The 23,201-nt window shown below is 34.7% G+C and overlaps 1 protein-coding gene across 1 annotated transcript; it reads left to right on the plus strand.

The window, feature by feature from the left end:
• The first annotated feature begins 20,541 nt into the window (after positions 1–20,541).
• On the plus strand, positions 20,542–21,876 carry LOC131061506 (ubiquitin-fold modifier 1). Its single transcript, XM_057995224.2, has 5 exons — positions 20,542–20,698; positions 20,798–20,860; positions 20,938–21,035; positions 21,321–21,353; positions 21,626–21,876. Coding segments are annotated over exons 1-5 (264 nt in total). The 5' UTR covers positions 20,542–20,696; the 3' UTR covers positions 21,694–21,876.
• The last annotated feature ends 1,325 nt before the right edge of the window (positions 21,877–23,201 follow it).

The raw sequence follows: 23,201 nt of genomic DNA on the forward strand, positions 1-23,201 counted from the left end.
ATGGAGATGTATGCGATGATGGCATCTTTTGAATGCGCTCACTAGTCCTCCTATCTAGACTTCTTTGTACCTCCAACTAATACAATAAAAAGTATAAATATAATGTATAATATATATAAAAAATGAATTGTAGAATGACATATAATACAACTATTACTTACTGCAAACATATGATCATAATCTTCATCTACAACGGGTGCACGTTCATGCTCAAGAGTGACAAGGCCCTACAACAAGTGTTAAGATAGCAATTAAAGTACATATGAGTATCATCATAATTTTCCATAATAGACCATTAAAAGAACAAGTAAAATTTACTAATTTGTCTCATACATTTGTCAAAGCTTCTAAACTTTCTAGTGTTGTAGCAACACCATGATCCAATGCAGTGCAAACATCAGGAGGAGTATATGATGTCAACAACTGAAAATGAAATAACAACTATTATTCAATTATCAAAACTACCTAAAATTATTTTATAAAACCATTAATGAATAAAGGTTACCTCGGTTTAAGCGCCTTAATGAACTTCACTGTGGGGTGTCGATCTCAAAGTTCCAACACCAAACTATTTGACATCCAAGTGACTTATGTGAAAATTATTCATATAATGTTAACTATTCACATGTAATAGTTGGATTATTTACTACATACATACTTGATCACTTGGTGATGTTGTGTAAAACGTGGCTGGGGGAATGTCATGGGAAGTATAGACACTCTGAACCTGCATTTTTATCACAATCATTGTACTAATTTAGTTACTCTACCACTTCAAAATTATATTTAATAAATAAATTTTAATGAAATTGTAATAATTTACCTACGTATCAATGTCAAATGTCTCATTCAACAAAGACTTTGTCATGACTATATCCTTGGTAGTAGATTGTTGTTGTGTAGGTACATGCTGACTACTATCAGGATCATAAGTGCAAAGAGCCCCACATGGCTAACAGTAGTGAGCTGGAACCTGAGGACTGTAATATTCACCCCCATTACCATGTACTAGAGGCTCGACATACTGTATGAGGGTTTGAGTCAGCGAGCTGATGGACTCAAGGTATCCACCTCGACACTGCCCTTCACAATGGAAGGAATGGTCACGTGCTCCATCATAAGTCTACCCAAGGGTCTCGGTGCAACATTTGGGTCATGTTGTGCCCCTTCTTTGTTGTGTGAGGGTCCCCTACCCCTACCTTGGAAATTTAGGTAGTCAAAATAGTAAGGGATCTCATTGAGGACTGTATATGGTGAAAATGGATAACAATAATAACAATATTGAAAGACTAAATGAATTCAACCACAAAACCCTAGCCTAACAATCAACAAAGATCCACCATAACATATGAAGATTACCTAAGACAATGCAAATCAAGTGAAATCACAAAGATTATACCATTACATGTCCAATAGGGTTTTGATCTCCATTCTTCCTATCTCCATTGATCTTGCTTGATATATTTGCTCTCAGATTTTATGTGCACAAGAGCTCAACAAAGAACGGAATGTGGTTGCCAGTAGAATCGTAGTGTAGTCAAGATGATCATTAGGTCATTAGAATGCTTGATTAGGGTTGATAATGAAGGAAGCATCTTCTTAAATAGAAGACACAATATGAAATGGAGGGATAAGATTGAGAGGTGTAAAAGGAGGTCGGCTATGATTAGAGGGTAGGTAGAAGAAATAATAAAATAATGAAAGGGGTAGGTAGTGTATGAATTAAGAGATGAATGACATGTGTCATGTGTAGAAAAGGATAATGAATTAATTAAATAAATAAAGATTTATTTAATTAATAGAAGAAGTGGGATCAATTAAATAAATAAGATATTTATTTAATTTAGGAAAAGGATAATTTAAATAAATAAATGTATTTATTTAAATGAGAAATAAGGCTAGAAGAGGATAAATGAATTAATTAAATAAATAAAGATTTATTTAATTAATAGAAGAATTAGGCTTAGATAATTAAATAAATAAAATATTTATTTAATTAGACATGACAATTTTAGGTGTCTACAAGGACAAACTCACAATAGAGTTTCCTCAAAAAGTACTGAGGCACCTCATGATTATTACATGGCGGCTGATCGAAAGCCATCCACCACCTATCCCAAAATTTATTCCTTACTGCTTTGTGGTGGCAACAATGGATATGGAACCTCCTGCATCCAATTTGTAAGGGTTGATTCGTTCAAGGGTCCGTGAAAAGTGCACACAGGTCAACTTTGTTTATTTCCTTTTTCTTTATTGCAGCATATGATAACTTGTTTGTATAAAACTATTTTTGTTCTTATTTTTTGTTGGACCACATATTAATTTGACCACTCACTGAACTTACATGAGATACAATAGATTACAGTGACTCTGCAAGGCTTGTCCTATGAGAAGTTGCTGAATTGGGATCTTTAAGCCTATTTATCAACACCTCGAGTTGTTTTTTTTGTTTTCAATTTGCCCTAATATGTTTTCTTGTGTGCCTAGGGGATGTCTAGGAATTGGGGGAGGGGTTGGTTATGCCTCTTCTTTAGAAATTTATTGATGAGGAGGAAGTGATGGGTTTTCAATATTTTCAGATGGATTTTGAATTCCTAAAAATTAGAACAAATTTTAATTTAAAAACCTAATTTAATCCATAGTTTAAACAAAATTTGAGAGTAAAAAACTAGAAATACATACTTCTTCGACCTCCTCGACGTCGTGGTTCCATTTTGAAGAAGATCTCACACCTTTCAAAGCAAAAACAATATTTCTACGCAGCTAAACCCATGGGCTTGATACAAAAAATGACAATGAAATTTGAGTTTATTTTATTTTATTTTGGTTTCACTATTTGGCGCATGCCAAATAAGGTGTGTATCCTATTTGACGTGCAATAAATAGGGCACATGCCAAATAAGGTGTGTGATCTATTTGGCGTGCAACAAATAGGGTGCACACCAAATAAGGTGTGTGCCCTATTTTGCACACAACAAATAGGGCGCATGCCTTATTTGGTGCGTGCCATAAGGCCTGATGGGGGCCAAAAAAAATTTTGTCACTTCTTTGGTCCCCCATCTATGTGCCTCACCCTAGTGATATGACGATTTTGGTGATAAAACCCTAGGTCTTTCAACAAAATACTTAGTGATTTTTTGATTATTTTGATATGGTGTTTATATTTTTATCTCATGGATTCCAACAATTTTGTTAGTTATGAAGATGAATCCCGCCCTGAATTCAAGAAATTTATGAAAGAACCGATAAGAGACATTTCAGTTGGTGCTTTTTTGTCATTGTTGACTAGGGTGGTATGTCTTGAAGATGTAATGTGAAAAATCGATTTAGGGTTTGCAACATAGAAGGGAGAAACCACTAAATCAATTTCACTAGGACCATTACATTCAAAAGAGGAAGGGAATCCACTAGATTCAATCACAAATCAGATAAGGACTGAATACTAAATGGATTAAATTAATTTTGATTTCCTCTTTTGTGAGTTGAATTGCTAAAATTAGGTAAAGTGTTGAAAAATAAAGGTAAAAAAATGTAAACAATAAGCAAAAGATGCGGGATTGAGCTAGTCACCTGGAACTAAGCAATGTAAGCCGAGTCAAATCTGATCTTCGAAAGAGCTCCTGAAATGTCGGGACCATGGTGGTGGTCACCCTGGTCCTCCACACTTTTCTCACACTAAAGGGGGATTGATCTGTCTCTATAAATGAAGCTTATTATGAAGATCGCAGCTCCGTACCCATTTCCTACACACAAAAAGAAGGAAAAATAGGTTGGGAATAGGGGTTTGCCTAAGTCAAACCCTGGTTGAGGAATCAACCTTGAATGAAATATTGCAAATATTGAAATAAAATGACAGAAAGGCATACCTTAGATATGCAATGAATGATAATGATGCTTTACTTCTTGAATGTAATCACATATGTTGTATATGGCATGAACATGACAAAACCCAAATCACACACACACATGCTTGCATAGGAATGATGTAAAGTTGCTCCACAATAGATAGATGAAGAATATGTAGCCCTAAAGACCTCTAGAAATGCTTGATGATGAATGCTTCAATACATGAGTGCTTGATTGCTTGATTGCTTGAATGTAAGTCTCCTTATTATCCACCTATATGCAAAATAAGAGGGGAATTCCTCCTTATATACTTGCCCATCGGGAAAACATTTTCATTTTTTGACATAGGCCGATATAGAGAAAGGTTTCCCGCTCAAATTTAAGATGGAACAATTGGTTTAAATTAGGGCCCAACTAGGGAGGACCATGGCGTGGCGCCATGGTCCCAGTGAAGACCAACACATCACGCCCTAGTCCTACCCCATATTTGGGCCAAGTTTAAGGGTCCCAACAAGGTGAAATGTGAAAATATGACCATTATTGCATGGTGCAAGCATAAATGGGTCTCGATCAAAGCATGAGGATGTGAACACTAAAGTGAGAACCCCAAATGTGGCCTAAATTGCAAAGGGTGTAATTTTAGGACACTACAAAAGATATTTACAAGATTATTGATGTGCAAATTGAGGAATATGACAATATGAAGATAAAGAATTATGAAGATTCTCTTTCTAGGGAAAATTTACAGTTAATTGCCGAGTTAGGGCACAAGGGTTTGGACATTTGGAGTGAATTTATGATGCTAATTGATGAAGAAGTGGTCAAGATTGTATTAAGCAAAAATTTATGATGACTGCATTTGGCTAGACAAACCATATCAGCTTACAAAGGAAGCTTTGAAGGTTGTTACTGGTCTTTGTTCGAATGGAACCATACTTGCGAAGAAATCAATAAGAAACAAAGATGGTGAAGCATTGATAGGTGTAACCGGAGATCAAAGAGCTCTACGAATTGATACCATCTCAGACCCTCTGGTAAGATATGTTGCTATGGGCATCACTTATAAGATTTATTTTCAGAACATAGAAGGTTCTACATCAGCTATTGATGTATACATTTCTTATCAAATGGCTAAGACAAGAATAAAATTTGATTTGCGTGACTTATTGAGGTAGCAAGAGTTGAGCAATATTGAATTGACGAAGAATGATGGTTATCCCTTTTGCTTTGAATAATTGATTATATGCCTAGCTTTCTACTTTTTAAATTCATTACCACTGAAGGAGAATGTTGCTTGGGATGAGAACTTACTAGTTGGAAAGCAAATTAAAATATATTTAGATAGTATGAATGATAGAGAGGGGGTCTGTAAAGATACTTTTATGAACTCTGGAACAACTTAATTTTGAGATAGGATCCTAGAAAGATGTGTTGAGAAGTACAAAGATACTATTACTTTCTTGGTAGATACTAATCATTGTTGTAGGGCAGTTGTGTTGCCTCAGAAGGTCTGGTAATTAGGATTTGGATATGAAATCTGTGATGAAGAATGTGTGATGTATGCAGATGAACTTCTTGCACTTTAGGTAGATCTCATTAAAGATAAGTTTGGGATTTATGAATAACTTGTTGTTTTAGGTGTTATTGAACAGGTGGCTTCAAAAGGATCCTCCTCTAGCAAGAACATAAGCAAAAAGTCAACTAAGATCCCTTCTCTAGTCTTTAAGAAGAGGAAGTCATACAGAAAATAAAAAGTTGAAATCATTAGTATTGATGATGTTGATATTGTTGAAGTTGATGTTGATGTTAAGAATAAGGAAATAGTTATAGCAGAAGAAGCATTGCAGAAGGAACCCTCTGGTTCTTTTAATGAAGATCCTTTTGAAGTTGTTACAATATTGAAGGTGCTTGAGGAAATTGATGGAATTAAGAAAATTGGAGATGCATGGTTATCACAATCATCATATGACTAGGACAAGATTGAAGAATCTTTGATTGTTTACTTTCTCTAGAATGATATAGTTCTTTGTTCAATTGAGAATTTTCTCCCAGAAGAATTGTTTGAACAACTGAGTGAGAAATTACCCAAACGGAAAACCAAATCTTAAAGATGAAGTGCAGAGAGCCATGAGAAAAAAAAAAATGTTGTTGCGAAGAAGAAGTTGATTGAGTGCATAAAGGATATGAGGAAGTTCATGGGTGCAATTGCTAGTGTTTACGAGTATTGTATTAGGTGGCCTACTACCACAACAAATCACAAAGAAAAGATTGACTCCCTTGAATTTGAGATGAACAATTCAGCTGTGTATTTTAATATTTTTAAAGGCAAGGATGGTGCATTAAAAAATAAGATTAACTCTTTACAAAGAGATGACTTTTGTAGGAAGTTTTGGATGGTTAAAGAGATTGTTGAAACTGGAATGGATCTTTTTACTTATCTACTGGAAGATGCAGAGAAGGAAAAGTTGAACTTGCTTGTCCTTGATGATTTGATTAGTGCTATTTACTTGCTTGTACAGTGCAATTGTCAGTGCATGGTATCGACATCTGCTATCAGCTCTTGGAACTCTTTTCTCTCGAAACTCAAAGAAAAGTACAAGGAGATTTTTCTATAGAAAGGTAATTGAGACTTTCTTTTTTTGTATTATTTTGTATAGTTATCTTTTAGATACCCTTTGTCCTTGATAGCAAAAGGGAGAGAATGAGAAGGTGAGATATATAATGAGAAGATGACATGTCTGGCGTAGGGGGAGATAATGTATAAATATGAAGAATATGTAGAGATCTGAAGTTTTGAGAATTTCAAGAAGGAAAATGGTAAAATATCTTGTATGGCAGTTTCTTTTTGAATACATGTTGTCATCAATAAAAAAGGGGGAGATTGTTGGAGTTATGTCATTGATGAAGGAGAATGTTGTATTGGCTACCGATTGTCATTGATGCTAACATCCTTTTGTTGACTTGTTCTGTTGTTGCTCTAATATTTTGATGATTATGTAGATATCATGTTTTTCTTTGCATTGCTCCACAGTTGCAGATATGGATTTGTGGTTTGGGTAGTACACTCATGTATATCAAAAGTACCTATATTACAGATTGCACATGTTTTAGATCTCAGGAAGGTGAGATACTTGGTTCAAAAATTCAATCTGTCGGTTTCTCTATTCCTCCATAACAGAATAGTATGTTTTGACATCCACATTTCTTTAATTGATTATTTCTGACCCTGTGGTTTTGGGACATGGTTAAACATTGTGGATACCATGTGTATCCTAGTTGGCATTAACTTTCATTATATCCTTGGACAACCTATGTAAATGAAACATATGAAGCATATTGTAATAGCATGTAAGGTATATTTCTTTGTAAGGCATGTATGGCCAACTTGAGATATGAATCGGTATATATATGTGATGTATTCCTTTGATGGAAAATATAGGAAATAAGAGATACAGATAGAATAGAGGAAATCAAGATAGAGAGATAGAAGTGTGACATGGTGATTGGATGTGATTGAAGCAGATAGTTGAAGAGTGAATGAAGTGTGAGAAGTCTATCTACCAAGCTTAATTGGAACTGTAATTCATGCATATGTAAGATGCAACTTTAGCAGTTCATTTTGTTTGTTCTTTTTGGGTAGTAAGCCCTCTTGGTAGTGAGCCTTCATTCTTGGTAGTGAGACTTGAAATGAGCACTTGTAATATTCTATAACTAGTCATATTATATTGAGAGTTAACCCTCTCCATGGTTTTTCCCTAATGGATTTCCACACAAAAATCTGGTGTTCTCTTTTGTATGTTGATGTGGATGATATCTCTATTTGGCTATTCATTTAATCACTCATTCCTTTCTAATCAAAGTGAATCTCCAAAGTAATAATAAGATTGTTTTAAGATTTAGGGAATACTGATTCACCCCCCCTTCTCAGTATTCCGATTGTTCAACAGTTTCAGACTATCCCTTGGTGGGAGACTCCACTGGATGTTAGCCTGAGCCCCAATATTTCTGATTGTTTCCCCCTTTGATGGAATTAAATATGGCCATATCCTCTGTATTCTATCATCCCATGAAGTGAACTCATTGTGTATCTTTGCCACTAGTACACTGTTTTTATGTTCACTAATAATGACCTCCATTATGTAGAGAATAGCCTTGAAGTGTGTCTTCTTGCCATTAAATATTTGTTGGTTCCTCTCAACAAACCACAGATCTCCCCAAACATTTATTTGATGTAAAGTTGGCCAGCATGTGAAAATTTCTTTAAGTGTGTTTGGCATTGGGCCTTGGAGATTTAGCTTTACTAAAAAGTATTGCCAACATTCCTAAGCAACCCCACATTGAATGAACATGTGATCTAATGTTTCTTCACTTTTGTAGCATAACGAGCATTTAAAAGGGCTTGGGAATCCTAATTTGTGTAGCCTTTCTCTTGTAAGTATTTTGTTCTACATTTCTAACCATGAGAATGTGTTTGCCTTGGGAAGTATGCTCAAGTGCCAACACAATTCTGTTTCCCACTCACATCTCTCCCATTACCGTCACAATACTTTGTTACCTAGTTTTGTTGTATAGTAGCCTGAGTTTGCTACACACCAAAAAAATCTCATCTGACCCCTCTGACAAAATGATATGTATGTTTGACAATTATTCTTCTAATGCTTTTCTCATTTCTTTGTCCAACCAACCCATTGTCTTCCATTTTATCGTTCTTATCCCATTGGAGAATTTGCAATTGTGAAAATACGCTTTGGCTCTTCTCCATCTAGATACTTCCTCTACAAAACTTTTCTCCATAGAGAATCTGATTCTTTGTGCATCCTCCATACCAATTTTCTAACTAGTGCTTTGTTTTGAGTTAATAAATCCTTAATGTCTGCTCCGCCCACATGTTTTGGTTGCTTGAGAATGTCCCAAGCTAACAAAGGTTTTTTATGGACTTCACCTGTGTCATCCCAAAGAAAGTTCCTAATTTTTTTATTGATTTCCTTCGCCGATTTATATGTGACTTCCAATGTGGATAGCATATAAATTGGGATCATTGTCATCCTTTTTACTAATTTAAGTCATCAACCCTTCCAACATTATGTTTTTTCCATATTTCTCTTCAACTTCTTTCCACATATTGCTTTTGATTGCCCCACATAACAACAATACTCCTAGATAGGTTGTTGATAGTTTCTCCACACTGTTGGAACCCTAAAAATTTTTAATTTTAGAATTCCAGATTCTATACACAAAAGTGGATTTCTATATTCAATCGTGTACAACACCTTCAATCAAGCAGGTTCATCCATTTCCAGCTCTCGGAAAACAGGTTTGGTGCATACGTCAAGAGGTCGATTTTCAGGTATGTATGTGTTTGCAGATGTGGAACCATCCCAGGTATGCCTTTTTGAATTATATTTTCTTTCCATCTAAATACTTTTATGTCAAATTAATTATTCCTCTGTATTTTATGTATATCTGAGGACCTACGTTTCAAATTTCAGAATCATACGATATCGTTTGATACGTTTTCTAAGGCTAATCTAAATGCAATTTTTTTAAATTTACAATATGAAATTCAAAAGTTTTATCAAAATGATTATGGTTGGATATTGATAAAATTCTTGCAAGAGCATCACGTTGAACAAATCATGCCTATGAAGCGTTAATATTTTGGAGCTATATGTTTTCTTTTCATATTTTTATGATAGCCATTTATTTACATTTTATTCTAGAGATGAAATATTAATGTCTAAAATTCTAGGCATGATGACATTATTTGTATTACCTAAATTTTTGTTAGGGTTGCGAAAGTTTATTTTTTCTTAAAACAAAACTAACACAAATTGCAGCTTATATGTTATCTGTAGGAATTGGACGAAGTTAGTTCCTATATATATTTTTTCATAAATGATTTTGCAAAGGGCATTTTGTGCAAACATATGTTTAAATCTTTTAAATAAAATATTTAAAACATTAAGTTCCAAAAGAAATAAGTGCAAATATTAGATGGGAAGTATGTATTTTTGAATCATTGATTTAAAAATATGCATCATAAAAGCATCCAGTGAAGCATATATTTAATCTTTTAAATAAAATATTACAAGAGAAAATAAAAGGATTTATTTAAAAGGGCAAAATATGAATGCTCGGATTTCAATTTTTACAAAATATATAACGAGTTTTATGGAGAGCATATTTTGTAAATCTTTTAAATAAAATATTTGATCTATTGACAAAAGAATTAAAAGTTTTTTTCAAAAAGTAAATCATTTTAATAAATGATTTTAAAAAACTTTATAAATAAAGATGCATCGATATTATGAGATGGGGCCCGATGGGTTCCATCGGGTATCGGTGTAAGCATTCTCAAGCTTCCTCGATCCCCCGATGAAGAGTTATTGTTATATCAATTATTGTTACTATTCGAGTGGGTCTTCTTTTGGCACCAGGAGGAGAGTTTGCATTTGTGGTATTGGATGTACGAAGTGAACGTATGACAGCTTGGCATGCACTTGATCTTCCTGTGTATCTTGGAGATGCAAAGAGGTTCTTCAGAAAAATAGTCTATGTGGAATGCTACATGTGACAGATAAATCAAACACTGATTTTTCATATAGCAACTAAAATTCTAGTTTGAATTTAAAAGAATATAAATAAACAAAGAAAAAAATCAGTAGCAAATTTCATTCACGTTTTTACTATTTGAGTGGTTTTTGGGGGCTGAATATGAGCTTTAAATGGTTATTTTTGTCTCTCAAGAGAAGCCCAGACCATTCATCTTACCTTGGAGGTCATTTTTACAAGGTTTTTGATGTTTTTGGAGTGCCGACAAGCTCAAAAACAACCCAGATTTGAAAGTGACGACCTGAAACATTTCAGCAAAATAAAATAAAATAGATACACACAAAATGGATCTATTGAGAAAGGCTGGGATAAATCAAGGGCAGACAGTTTGTTAAATTCTCCCGTGGGTTTTGTGGAGAATTGTGGTTCATGGATTAATTCGTCTTCTTCTTCAATGGTTGCTTTGTCATTGTCTGAGACAAATTCCATTGTCCATACAATGTTGATTTCACGAGAGGATGCTTCTTTTGGTACAGTTGATTCAAGCAAGGTGCATGGCATCATGGACAAGTTTACAGATCGCGGCCTGAGATCCCTTGCTATGGCTAGACAACAAGTTCCAAAAAAAAGTAATGAGAGTGCAGGAGACCCATGTGAATTTGTCAGAGTAACATCGAGACTTTGGGAGGAATAGAAAAAGGCTATTCCGACCCCCGATGAAGATAAAAGCGCCTGCGGGGATATCAGTGTGAATTATACCGATAAAGTAACAAAAGAAAAATGCATTGGGTGATCGGTAGAGCAATAAAATACTTACCCTGATGGCCGATGGAGCTGGGCAAAATAAATAATAACTCATTGCGCGTCGGTATAGAAGTAAAATTGCTATCCCGATGAGCCAATGAGGTGTGCAAAACTATGTCGATGGAGATCAATAAGGATAGTGTAACAATAAATAATATTTCTTAGGTTTGCATGCACATGAAGTATTTTCTTACCTAAAGAATTCAATATAGTATTTTATTGTCTTAACGATTTTTTTACCACTCATGTAAATACTATTGAAAAGGGAAAATCATTATTTCATTTTTCTATGTTGTATTGTTTTTTTTTGATAAGGCAATATCTTGGTCAAAGGAAGTAATTACAGTTTATTTATAAATGCCTTTTGACATATAGTAAAAGTAATGAATTATAGTTGATTATCGAATAAATGATTTTTTCTTTTATAAATATGTTTACCCTAATTATTGAATTGAACACTTTTTACATTAGGGTAAATAATTATAATGCTTTTAAGCATCAAAGTGTAATTATTATTATTTTGAGAAAATGTACTTTTACCACAAACAAAGTGATGAAATTGCATTTATTAAAGATGAAGACTAATGTTATAATGCAATCCTTTCATATGCATTTTTTTGCTTTATGTGTATAAATTGAATATTTTTATTAGGGTATATTATTCATATCATGTACTTAATGGTTTGATTTGTATTTGCAAGGGTATGTCCATGTGATAAAATATTTTCAACCTATTTTAGATTGCCCTAAAAGGTGAGAAGGTATAGAAGTTTTTCCACAAATATCATTTTTACACAGGGAAGTATATGCTTTTATTTGCTATATAAAATATTTTACCTTATGTTATTTAATGAGAACTATTATTAGGGCAATATTTACAAGTGTAAAATATTTTGATTTAAGTGAATTATCCTAAAACAAGTATTTTCCATAAAGGATTATTACCTAATCCAAGGTAAGATATAGTTAATGGGCAAATCAAAGGTATTTGATTGGTTCACCTTATTGTGCAGGAGATATTGAGGAGATGATGAATATTTGCCGAGAAATATTATCAAAGTGGAGGATAAAGGATATATTATTAAAGCATTATTTAGTATGGTGTTTTAGGGTTTTCCTTTTAAATTATATCTATAAACCAAAGGGTGTGTCCTTTGGAAAACAACTGTATGTAGATTCATTCTATAAATGAAAGGGTGTGTCCTTTCATTCGTGTCTATTGGCTCACATATTTATATGAAATCATTTTTTGTATGTAAGAAGTACAATCTGTCACTGCCTGTAAGGGCTATAGGCTATATGTATTAGAGAAGTCTATAGGAAGAAGAAGCATCATTTTGTGCAAGCAATTTGTAATGGAGTATCTGCAAGTGCAACTTATGTATGCAATTGTTTCCTGAAGATTAATATCAAGGTTCGTTGTTTCTTTTCCAAATATTGTGTACACTTTATGTGTTGATGATTATCTTTGTTCTCTTGATAAATCTGTGTATAGAGTTGCTATGATGTGAATCACATGCTGTTGCATTAAGTGAAAGATTGAGTTCTTATTGTTTGTGTAACACATATTGAACCTTCATAGTTGATGAGAAATTGTCTCTTGAGTTGATAAGATATTATGTCCGCAAAGTGTCATATATATCCTTGGATAGAGGCACTGGTCCGTTATTGATCTTTTAAGGTTCCGATTTGTATGCATTCAAGGTCTTTGATAGAGAAACGTTCTTCCCAAATCCTATATGAACTGATCTATGCATATTTCTTTTAAGTCCTGAAAGCAATCTCATTTTCAATATACATTCACAATCATTTTCTTTTCAAAACATTCAGTTAAAGCACATAATAAAGTATGATTTCAGAACAATAATTTGCCGATTTTGCAATCTGCTAAAAGGTTTAAATCCACTTTCAATAACTTCTTTTGTGCTTGAGAGGAAGAGGCACACCCACCTAGGTTCAGTGGAGCCTAAAGTGCAGAGGGATCTAGTCCTTGACTGTCCATGTTCGTTAGCCAAGGTTGATTGGATTACTTGAAGATTTGGCAAGCCTTTTGGTTTTCCAATCTGTGGTTTTGGGCACCAACACACACCAAAGCCTATAATTGCAGCAATCCTCCTTTGTGCATTATGGCCCTTGTTGAAGAAATATAATCTCAATTTTTATCTATTAATTTGTTGTCTTGACACCTCACAATATGCATCCAATAAAATTTTGATGACCATTGCTTCATCCAAAGAAGCTTTCCCATACAATATTGTGTCATCAATGAATAATTGGTGGGAGAATGATGGGAGTGTTTGTACTACTTTGATGCTCGACCACACCCCTAACCGCAACAAAGAAAATGTCTTTTTTCTCAAGGCATCTGCCATGATCACAAACAAAAAGGGAGTTAAGGGATCTCCTTGATGTAATCCATGACCTCCTTGAAAAAACTTGCATGGCAATCCATTGATGAGGATCAAATAGCTTGGGATTGAGATATATCCATACACCCATTCTATACATTTTTCACAAAAAACTATTTTTTTCATTGTTAACATTAAAAACCTCCACTGTACATGATCATAGGTTTTTTTAACATCAATATATAGGATCATTCCTCTCATACATTCTCCTTCTTGACAAAATGGTTCATCTCATGTGCTACTACCATCCCATTAGAAATGTTCCTATTTGGAACAAGTCCACTTTGCTCAAGAGAAATTATCATTGGGTGATTCTTCTTTAATCTGTTACCCATTACCTTTGCCACTATTTTATAAATGATATTGCATAATAAGATAGGGCAAAAGTCAGAGAAATCATGTACCTCTTCTTTTTTTTTTTTTGTGGGGTGGGGGGGGGGTGGTGTTAATGCTATGTTGGTTTTTTTCATTTCCTTAAGCATTAGGCTTCGTTTTCCAGACTCCTCTACTCCTGCCCATATGTCTTTCCCCATGCCATCCCAACATTTTTGGAAGACCAAAGTCGTGTATCCGTCTGGCCCTGGGGCCTCATCTAGGTTTAACTGAAAGGTGTCTTCTTTAACCTCTTCCATTTTTGTTGGCACTATCAACATCAAATTATCTTCCCTTGATACTATGGTAGGAATTTCAGATATAAGTATGTTATCCAAACTTTCTACATTCCCTTCTCCTCCCAAAAGGCATTTGAAAAAACCAATCCCATCTTCTTGTATTTCTGCTTCTTTTGTTGCAATGCGTCCATCACCTTGATGTATTTGTGTGATCTTGTTCTATCTTCTCTTCATTTTTGTGGAATTGTGGAAAAAATTGGCATTGCGGTCACCTTCCTTGAGCCAATTTTCTATGGATTTTGATCTCCAATAACATTCTTCTTTGGAAAGAATTTATTCGTATTCCTTTACCAACTCTTTCTCTTTTTGATACTCACTTTGGGACATCCCTTGTTTAATCACATGTTCACTCAAGATTTCCATTTCCTCTTCTATCCTTTTCTTTTTCTTAAAAACATTCTTAAATACTTTCTTATTCCATACCTTCAACTTCCCCTTCAGTAACTGTAGTCTTTTGTTGAAAGCAAACATTTCCATGCCTCTAATATATCTCGATTCTGACCACCATTATGAAATTAATTATGTCATTCCCAGCCACCAAAACAACATCTTTTTAAATTATATTGACTTCTTGAGGGGCGTATTTCTTCTAGTATGTTTAGTTCCATTGGAAAATGGTCTGAAATTGGAATAGGCTTTATTATAGCACTTGGGTTTAGGGGAGCATCCATCCATTCATCTGACAAATTTTTTTTGTTTAGTCTTTTAGCAATATTGCAAAAATCCAGTCTTCTATTTATCCATGTGAATTTTCCATTGGAGGGAACAATACTTGTCAATCCCCATGTGTTGATGAAATTGCTAAAGTCAATTTACGGCTGAGCCATTCGTCCTATTCCACCAACCTTGTCACTTGGAGGAAGAATAACATTGAAATCCCCCACTAGAATTGCTTTATTTTGGCAACCTTGCAAATCCGCTCCCAATATTCTCTGAAGCTCCCGCTTCTCAGGTATTTTGGATGGACCATGAATATTGTAAAGAATAAAATTAAGGTCTTAATTCAAACTATTTACCTCACTCTTTATCCAAATTTGGTTAGAGAATATAATTAAAATTTCTACTTTGTTTGGTTTCCACATTATACACAGACCTCATGATGCTCCTTTCGTTGCTTGTGCAAGCCCCGACCATCCGTAACAAATATTTACAAAGGCATTTGCACTTTATTTCAAAAGTTTGGTCTCTTGTAACACTATTATATCAATCAATTGGCTTTCTATTTGGCGCTTGATCATGCGCCTCCTATTAGGGGTGTTTAAGCCCCTAACATTCCAAGTGAGTATCTTCATTGCTCACTAAGGGAGTATTTGTCTCGCCTAGATCTCAAAAGATATGTTTTGATGTATGATTGATTAGGTAACATTTTGTCCTCCTCTCTCTTCTCATTATTAGTTTTCCTTCTTGTTCTTGGTTTTGTAGACTTCTCCTTCATTGGATTTGCCTTTATTTGGCTAATTGTTCTTGGTTCAATTATATCAATTTCATCTTCACTTTTTTATTTTTATTTTTATAAGTCACAACCGAAGCGATATTTTATAGCTTTTCCTTGGAGCTAAGAACTACTCGAGTAGACTCGAAACCAAGACCTCCCATGTAGGAGGCTCACAACTAACTGCTGTGTTGTGGGGTCATCCCCCATGTTCACTTATAGTTGCTAAGATTGATCTAATTGGAGTTTCTATGTGAGGCTCCAATGGATATTCAGTCAGTGCCAAATTTTTAGGCTCCTCAAAAGCCCGATTTTCTTAAATATTATAAGATTTTAAACATTTCCCTTCATCTTCTTCTCTATTTTGTACAATTATCATTATGTCCTTATCAATTTCTATCTCTTCCTCAATATTTTGATTATTTTATAATTCTTCTTTGGTAGTTTTTTGTTTCCAGGTCTCCTTGACTGTTATTCATTTGTTTTCCAAATTATGGTTCCTTCTTTGGCATTTGGAACAATAAAACTTTTTGACTTCCCTTTCAATTTTCTCTATCCATCTACCCAAGAAAGTTACCAAATTTAATTTGCTCGGAATTGGGAATATTGTTAACTTTTATTTGCACAAATAGAATTTGATTATCATCTCCCATATCTATTTCTAGGGTTTGGCCTATATTATTACCAATCTTCCTTAGGCAGTCTTCACTCCAAAACTCAAAAGGAAGATTGTATAGACACATCCATTGTGGATTCTCCTCCATTTTTGTGATTGTTGGGTCAAAATTTGGAACCCATCTCTGTGTATATACATAAGATGCCCCAAATCTCCATGGGCCTTTCAACAAAATCTCATTTCTTTCCTCTTCACTACCAAATTATACTGTGAAGAATTGCCTTTGCATAAAATTTACTTCTTTTTTCTTTCTCCTATTTTTTATTAACCCATTCGCAAATTTCCTCCCTTGCCTTCTTCTCCCCCATTATTCGATTGATTATGGCTAGGTGTTTGTAAGTCGATATATCTCAATTTGCAATGCCAAAAAGATCTATGTTCAAGACTATTTCAGGATCTACAAGGCTAGGGTTTCCCCTTGGGATATATATCCTCTGCAATTCACTCCCCTCTTCCACACCATGTGTGTGTGTGTGTGTGTGTGTGTGTGTGTGTGTGTGTGTGTGTGTGTGCGTGTATACACACCCAACAAATTTAGTCTATTCTACTTATTATTGCAATATTATTTCATTATTTTGGTAACTTTATCACATAAATGATTATATAAAACATATCAACTTAACTACTTGACCCAAAGTAATAACTGTGTACTATTGTTTTTGAATTAATAAAAGAACAAAGATAAAAAAAAGTTAGGAATACAAAGTGGAACACATCTATATTTTAACTTAATATTTATGACCTCACAAATCCAATTTTTAGGTTTATATTATTTTTATTTTACAACAATCGATGATATATATTGAAAGTAGTAAATTTATTTACGATAAAGACTCTTCTTTTACTTTTGTACTCAAAGATTTATATATATTGAATGCAAAACCCCTAGAGGCAAGAACACAATTTTATTATTTTATTTATTTATTCATTTAATCGACACACACGTAGATATACCTATAACTTCTTGTTTGCCCTATGCCATATTATTATTTAATGTTTTTTTTTATCGATAATAATAGTTTTTTATTTTGATAATATTATATAAAAAAGTAGTACATTTTCAGATAAAGTCTAACCTCTAACCCAAAAACCACGCAACATAAATTCAATCCAAACCACCCCACATAAGCCAAAAAAAACTACCATCCAAACCACCCTCCAAAACTGTCAACCCAAACCATGTCATGGTTTATTTGAGCTCAAAAAATCGCTCATTACATCAGTATCATTTAAATTCAACCAAACTGAACCTATACATAAACTACCTCCTTGAAATACAACAGTTGATCAAAGGAAAAACCCCACGGTACAACCAAAGCACAAAAAGCATTAACTGAAACAAACTTAATTGGAACTACCCAAGATTAGAGCAAGGGCATATTCATCACCCATCTTCCGCTTCCTCAACCGCAACACTCTAACCTCCACCAATCTCGCCTCCTCTTGAGCTTGTTGCAGAGCCATCTCAATCTCCATTAACTGCATGAAGACCTTCAAAGCTTCCCACCCTCTTCATGCCACCTCCCTGCAATGTTCCTTGACACAATCTTCTTGCCACCTTATAAAAGGCAGACATTTCATAGGGACCTCTCAATGAAAATTTTCTATTCCTTCACACACATCAAACCTAGTACTCGGTACCGCCCACTCTAAAATCAAGTCCATTCCCAAGAGGAATTCCTTGGGGACGACTGCTTCCATCACCTTTTTAACAGGTTCCACCGAGATTTCCAAATCCAAACCCAATGCCATTATGAGGGAATAAACTTCCATGTTTGTTCTATATATATGGTTTACAACTCCAAACTCCTCACCCAAAATCATCTTCACACTCTTCATCAGTCTCTCATCCTTGAACAAAAACATCCCCCTCAACCACCTGTCTGATACATGCCCAAGGAAAGGACACAACTGCTTCTTCATTTTTAGAGTGAAATTTGCTTCCATAGCCCTCTATACCTACAGTGCCACCACCTTTCACCAACCAAAACCTGCAAAACTCCACTTCAATGCTATGGAAATTTTGAGAGAGGCAATGAGGAAAACAACTCAAAAGCAAGCACCAAGATCGAAGAAAGCACACATCAACATTAATGCTCTGTACAAACATCCCTCCGCCGCCCTTCTCTACATATTTATTGGGCAATCGTTTGCATTTCAAAAGCATGTTCATTAATGCATGATCATTAAATCTTCATACTTTTTAGAAAGTATTTAAAACATTCACCACCATTACATTGTGTCAGCTATGACACCACCTCACTCCTAGTAATTCAACCTCTTTCCTTCCACAACTAACTCCAACAAACATCCAGAAGAGGAAGAAAGGACTTAACCAACCTCATGCAAAAAACCAATTACAATCAGCTGCCAACTAAGCTGGCTAAAGCACAACCTCATCAGTGCTATCCCACCACCAAGTTGCAAAAAGATCCAATTCACATGCCACATTAGACAAAAATTCTGCCACCCCATTCCCTACCCTCTTAATATGAGAAATTTGAAATCTTGAAAGGAATTTAACTTTGAGCAGATAATTGAAATAAATTTACTTATTCGCCAACATGGGGAGGAGCCCTTCGAAATAGCATCAACAATAATCTTAGAATCGCCTTCTAAATGCAGCTTCAAAATATTAAAATTGCAAGCCAACTCAACCACAAGCAAAGATGCTTGAGCCTCCGCCTCATTGTTAGTACCATCTTGCAATCATTGAGATCCTTTCATTAAAACTTTACCTTCCACATCACAAGCCACACATCCGACACCTGAAATTCCCGGGTTGCCTCTTGAGGCCCCATCAAAATTAACTTTAACCCAACCTTGCTTCGGCTTGACCCAAACACAAACTGAGTCCCCACTACCACTAGAATTAACCCTAGAAAGCCCATGAACATGCCATTATTATTGAATGTTCTGCCCATAGAAAATGAGAATTTTGAGGGGTCATAATTTATTAAGAGATGAAGAATAAAAATAAAAATTAATTAGCAATTTTTCCCTGTTAAAGACATCCTATCATCATTCCTCATGCCACCTTCCTAATAGATCGCAAATTGTTTGCTACATGGGAGTTTTGATTTTTCCATTAAAGGCATCAATTTCATCAACAATTTTGGCTTCTATTCTAGATAGCTAAGTACAACATATTTTGTCTCATCCAATCATCTTTCTCCAAATGCATGATTTTTTTGGGGATTGACTTTGCATTTCCCATAAGTATAAACTAATTTGGCATGCTTTTAAGGTGTAGATTTTCTTCAACATATGTAAAGATATAAATTTTGCTATTTTCATGCACCATATTGTGGATCACAATGTCTCACTTTATTCTAAATCTATCATTTGTTCAAATGTTATGTTTTAGATACATGTGTAAGTAAGAAGGTGGTCCTAAAGGTATCTCACCTCAAGGAGTTGCTCAAACATTGGGGTAATGTCCCCTACACAGTTGCCAGTCCCTCTAACTCCATTCTCCTCTCATAGTTATTCACTTGCTCGTGGCCAACATAGAGGGAGGAGCCACTTGGCTTGTTGCTCGCTGTCTCCACGGTTCCAAGCTCTTCTTTGTCACTTTGATGATCACAAAAGCTCGTTGCGACTTGATCTGCGATGCTCTACTTTTTCTCTCCCTTGGGATGCCCCTTTTAGGTGGCATGTTGGGGGATTGGGTCATCAACTAGTGCTGTTCCTCAATGGTCTTTTTCTGATTCTACTAAGTAGTTTCCTCACTTAGACTTGGGGTTTTTTTTTGAATCACATTGAAGACAAAGATAAAGTAAAAGATAAGAAAAAAGATAAGAAGAGGGTTGCGATATTCCAAATGTCACTCCAGATCTATTGATGTATGGGAAAGCCGAGTAACCGAGATCCTTAACCTTCTCCGACTATTGCTCCGCTTATCACTTAGCAACTTTTTTTCTTCTTGTTATGTTTTATTTCAAGCTATGCCCCTTGTAACTTTGAAGATGTGATCTTTTATCCATCCATCTTTTTATAATAAAAAAGATTCATACACTTAAAATTTTTTTAAAAAAAAATAAAAAAAAATCTATAATTAAAAGCACCTAGTCAAAATTATATTCCGATGGGTGACTTCATCCCTTCCAATTTTAATGTATTCCAGAACCAAATTTCACGGTTCCACTTTTATTTCATTATAAATAATTTATTTATTAAGGCGATGCTTTATTCTTGACAAATGCTCTCCGCGATCCCCGGGCATTCAAGGAGCCAACTATCAGACGGTGTAGCCGGAGGTGCAGAGGAAAGACGGTTGAACTAAAAATTCAGATCTGACAGTTGCAATGTGAGTGATTTCGTTGCACTAGGCTTTGTCCGTGCATTTGAGACACTTTGTAAATCTCTCATAAGATTGCTTAAAAATATTTTTCTTCCAACGATGCAGGGCAGGAGGAAAGGTACAGTTCAAGGTGACATTGACCTCGGATCCTAAACTCCCCTTTAAAGTGTAAGTATTGTTTTGTCCCAATCTTAATTGACATTCGTGCAAGAGCTGGGCGATGACATATGTTTGGGATTTGTCAGATTCGGTGTACCAGAGGAGGCGCCTTTCACCGCTGTCCTCAAGTTTGCCGCTGAAGAGTTTAAAGTACCCCCTCAAACCAGCGCTATCATAACCAATGGTATGCAATCCAGCGGGGTTTTCTTTGATAATATACCAGTCTGAATCTTTTGCCTTTGACATCCCGAAAATAATCATAGAATTTTATCTGAAGCGTATATGTAAAAAATACTTCAAATTTTTCTCCAAAAAGCAAAAAAAATTGAATATCCAAGTAATTGCCTTCCAAAGCATTTTCTTACGCAATGAACTGCAGAGCCATAATCTGATACATATGAAATTTTGCATATTTGCTAATAAATTGGTATTTGTTCTAAATTGCACTCTTTTCTATGTTTTTTTGCAGATGGTGTGGGTATTAATCCTCAGCAAAGTGCAGGTTTGGTCTCATTTATCTCTTTTTATAATCATATGGTCTTTTTGGTTATCTTATTTAGTCCTTCAAGTGATCACACTCTTCAATATAATGTTTGTTGTGACGGAGACCAATATTGCAGTACTTTTTGAAGTCCAAATATTTATAATTGACACAGTTTTCAAAATTATAGATCTCTTTTCTTGATTTTATGATTATTGGTTGTAGAAGCAGATATTTTACTGGCATTTTTGTTATGATGTTTTCTTGATTCATTTCCACGACGTTTCATGCAGGCAACGTTTTTCTCAAACATGGCTCTGAGCTGCGTCTCATTCCTAGAGACCGAGTAGGATGTATGTAGGGTTTTGGTATCTTAGACTTGTAAGAAGTATTACCCCTTCGAAGAGTTTACATGGATTTCACTTGGACCAATTCCAAGAGAAAAAGTCTGTGATGAAGTATTGACTTTTATGACGGTTTCTTTTCTGGGATTATACTTGAGTTTTACTAATATATACAATATAAATATTTCTAGTTTCCTGTACTCTTTTTGCTTTTGTTTACATTTCCACATATCTCATAGAGTACACTGCGTAACCTTTTAGCTTAAAAAGTGTTCTTAGCAACCACAACATCTCAATGAATATGAAACTCAGTATATGTACGTTTCAACAAGTGTTATTTGTGGCTTGCTGCTTTCAAGTCCATGCTTCACATTGAAAACAGTGACTGCATATTTAAAATTGACATGCAATTGAAACGTTATCTTGGTGTCTTAATACAACTTTATTTGGCCATTGCACCTGATCAAGTTTTTCTTTATAAAATGTGTGCTCACACTATTTCGGATTTGATTATAGTCTGTCTGACTTAGAATTTATGTAATGACAGTTAGTCAAGATTTTGGTGTTATGCCTCTAAGTCACAGGGTTTGAAATTTCTCAATTCATTTTTTAATTATGCAAATGTCATATGGTATATGATGCCTTGTGCTTCTGTCTAAAGATATTTTTAAAGTATCTATTGATCAATGGTCGTTTAATTATCAGTGAGTAAACTGCATATTCTGTATCTATTCGTTCATTATCAAGCACCTGTTACCTTCATATCATCGAGTTTATTATTGCATTTTTACACAGTCTAGCATTAGTTTTCAGCCAACCAGGCATATTTTTTACCCTTTGTATTTCTCAGGTAGTTTCTCTTCTTATATATGTGTGTCAGACCTTTACTAACTTTCTTTCCTATATCGTGTTTCATTTGTCACTGGCCACACAAATATGCTTTATGTTTTGCTTGCCAGTTAAAGATTATCTTTTGACAATGTTTGCTTTCTTCCTCGTGCTTAGATTCTGGCATACACACCCAGGTTGTTTACATCTGTTACTGTCTGGATATGATTACATAGATGCAAGATCTTCGTGTATATAGGTTATGCATTTGAAATTGGATCCAAATTGGATGTGGTTTTCGGTAGTTTTATAGTGGTTATCATTGATCTGGAATCCTTTTTTTGATTTCATGAAGAAAGTGTTTCAGAATTTTGGTTTGGATGATCTTCACATAAAACAAAAATTACTATTTTGTGATCTAGAATGTAATACATTTCATGATACAATTATCTTTGGGAGTCAAAATGAATCAGTCCTTCGCTCATATCATGCCTTATTCAATTCATCTGCGAGTCATGTTGGTAAGTGCAATAAGGCTGCTCTGATTGAATATAAATTCTATATTTAATTAGGAAAATTTTCCATTTCGTCTGATTGTAGTTGATTTGGGAGATCTTTATTGTTGTAGCTTGAAAATATAAGGAAAGTTGCTTTTCACGCTACAGCCTGCCATTGAAACCCGGTGCTCCATGAGGGT

The sequence above is a fragment of the Cryptomeria japonica genome, chromosome 8, assembly GCF_030272615.1.
Source record: "Cryptomeria japonica chromosome 8, Sugi_1.0, whole genome shotgun sequence".
NCBI lineage: Eukaryota > Viridiplantae > Streptophyta > Pinopsida > Cupressales > Cupressaceae > Cryptomeria > Cryptomeria japonica.

Excerpts from the sequence above, each read along its gene's own strand:
- LOC131061506 (XM_057995224.2), top strand. Across the intron at positions 20,861-20,937 it reads CCTAAACTCCCCTTTAAAGT|ATTCGGTGTACCAGAGGAGG; the intron begins GTAAGTATTGTT and ends GGGATTTGTCAG. Across the intron at positions 21,354-21,625 it reads TAATCCTCAGCAAAGTGCAG|GCAACGTTTTTCTCAAACAT; the intron begins GTTTGGTCTCAT and ends CGTTTCATGCAG.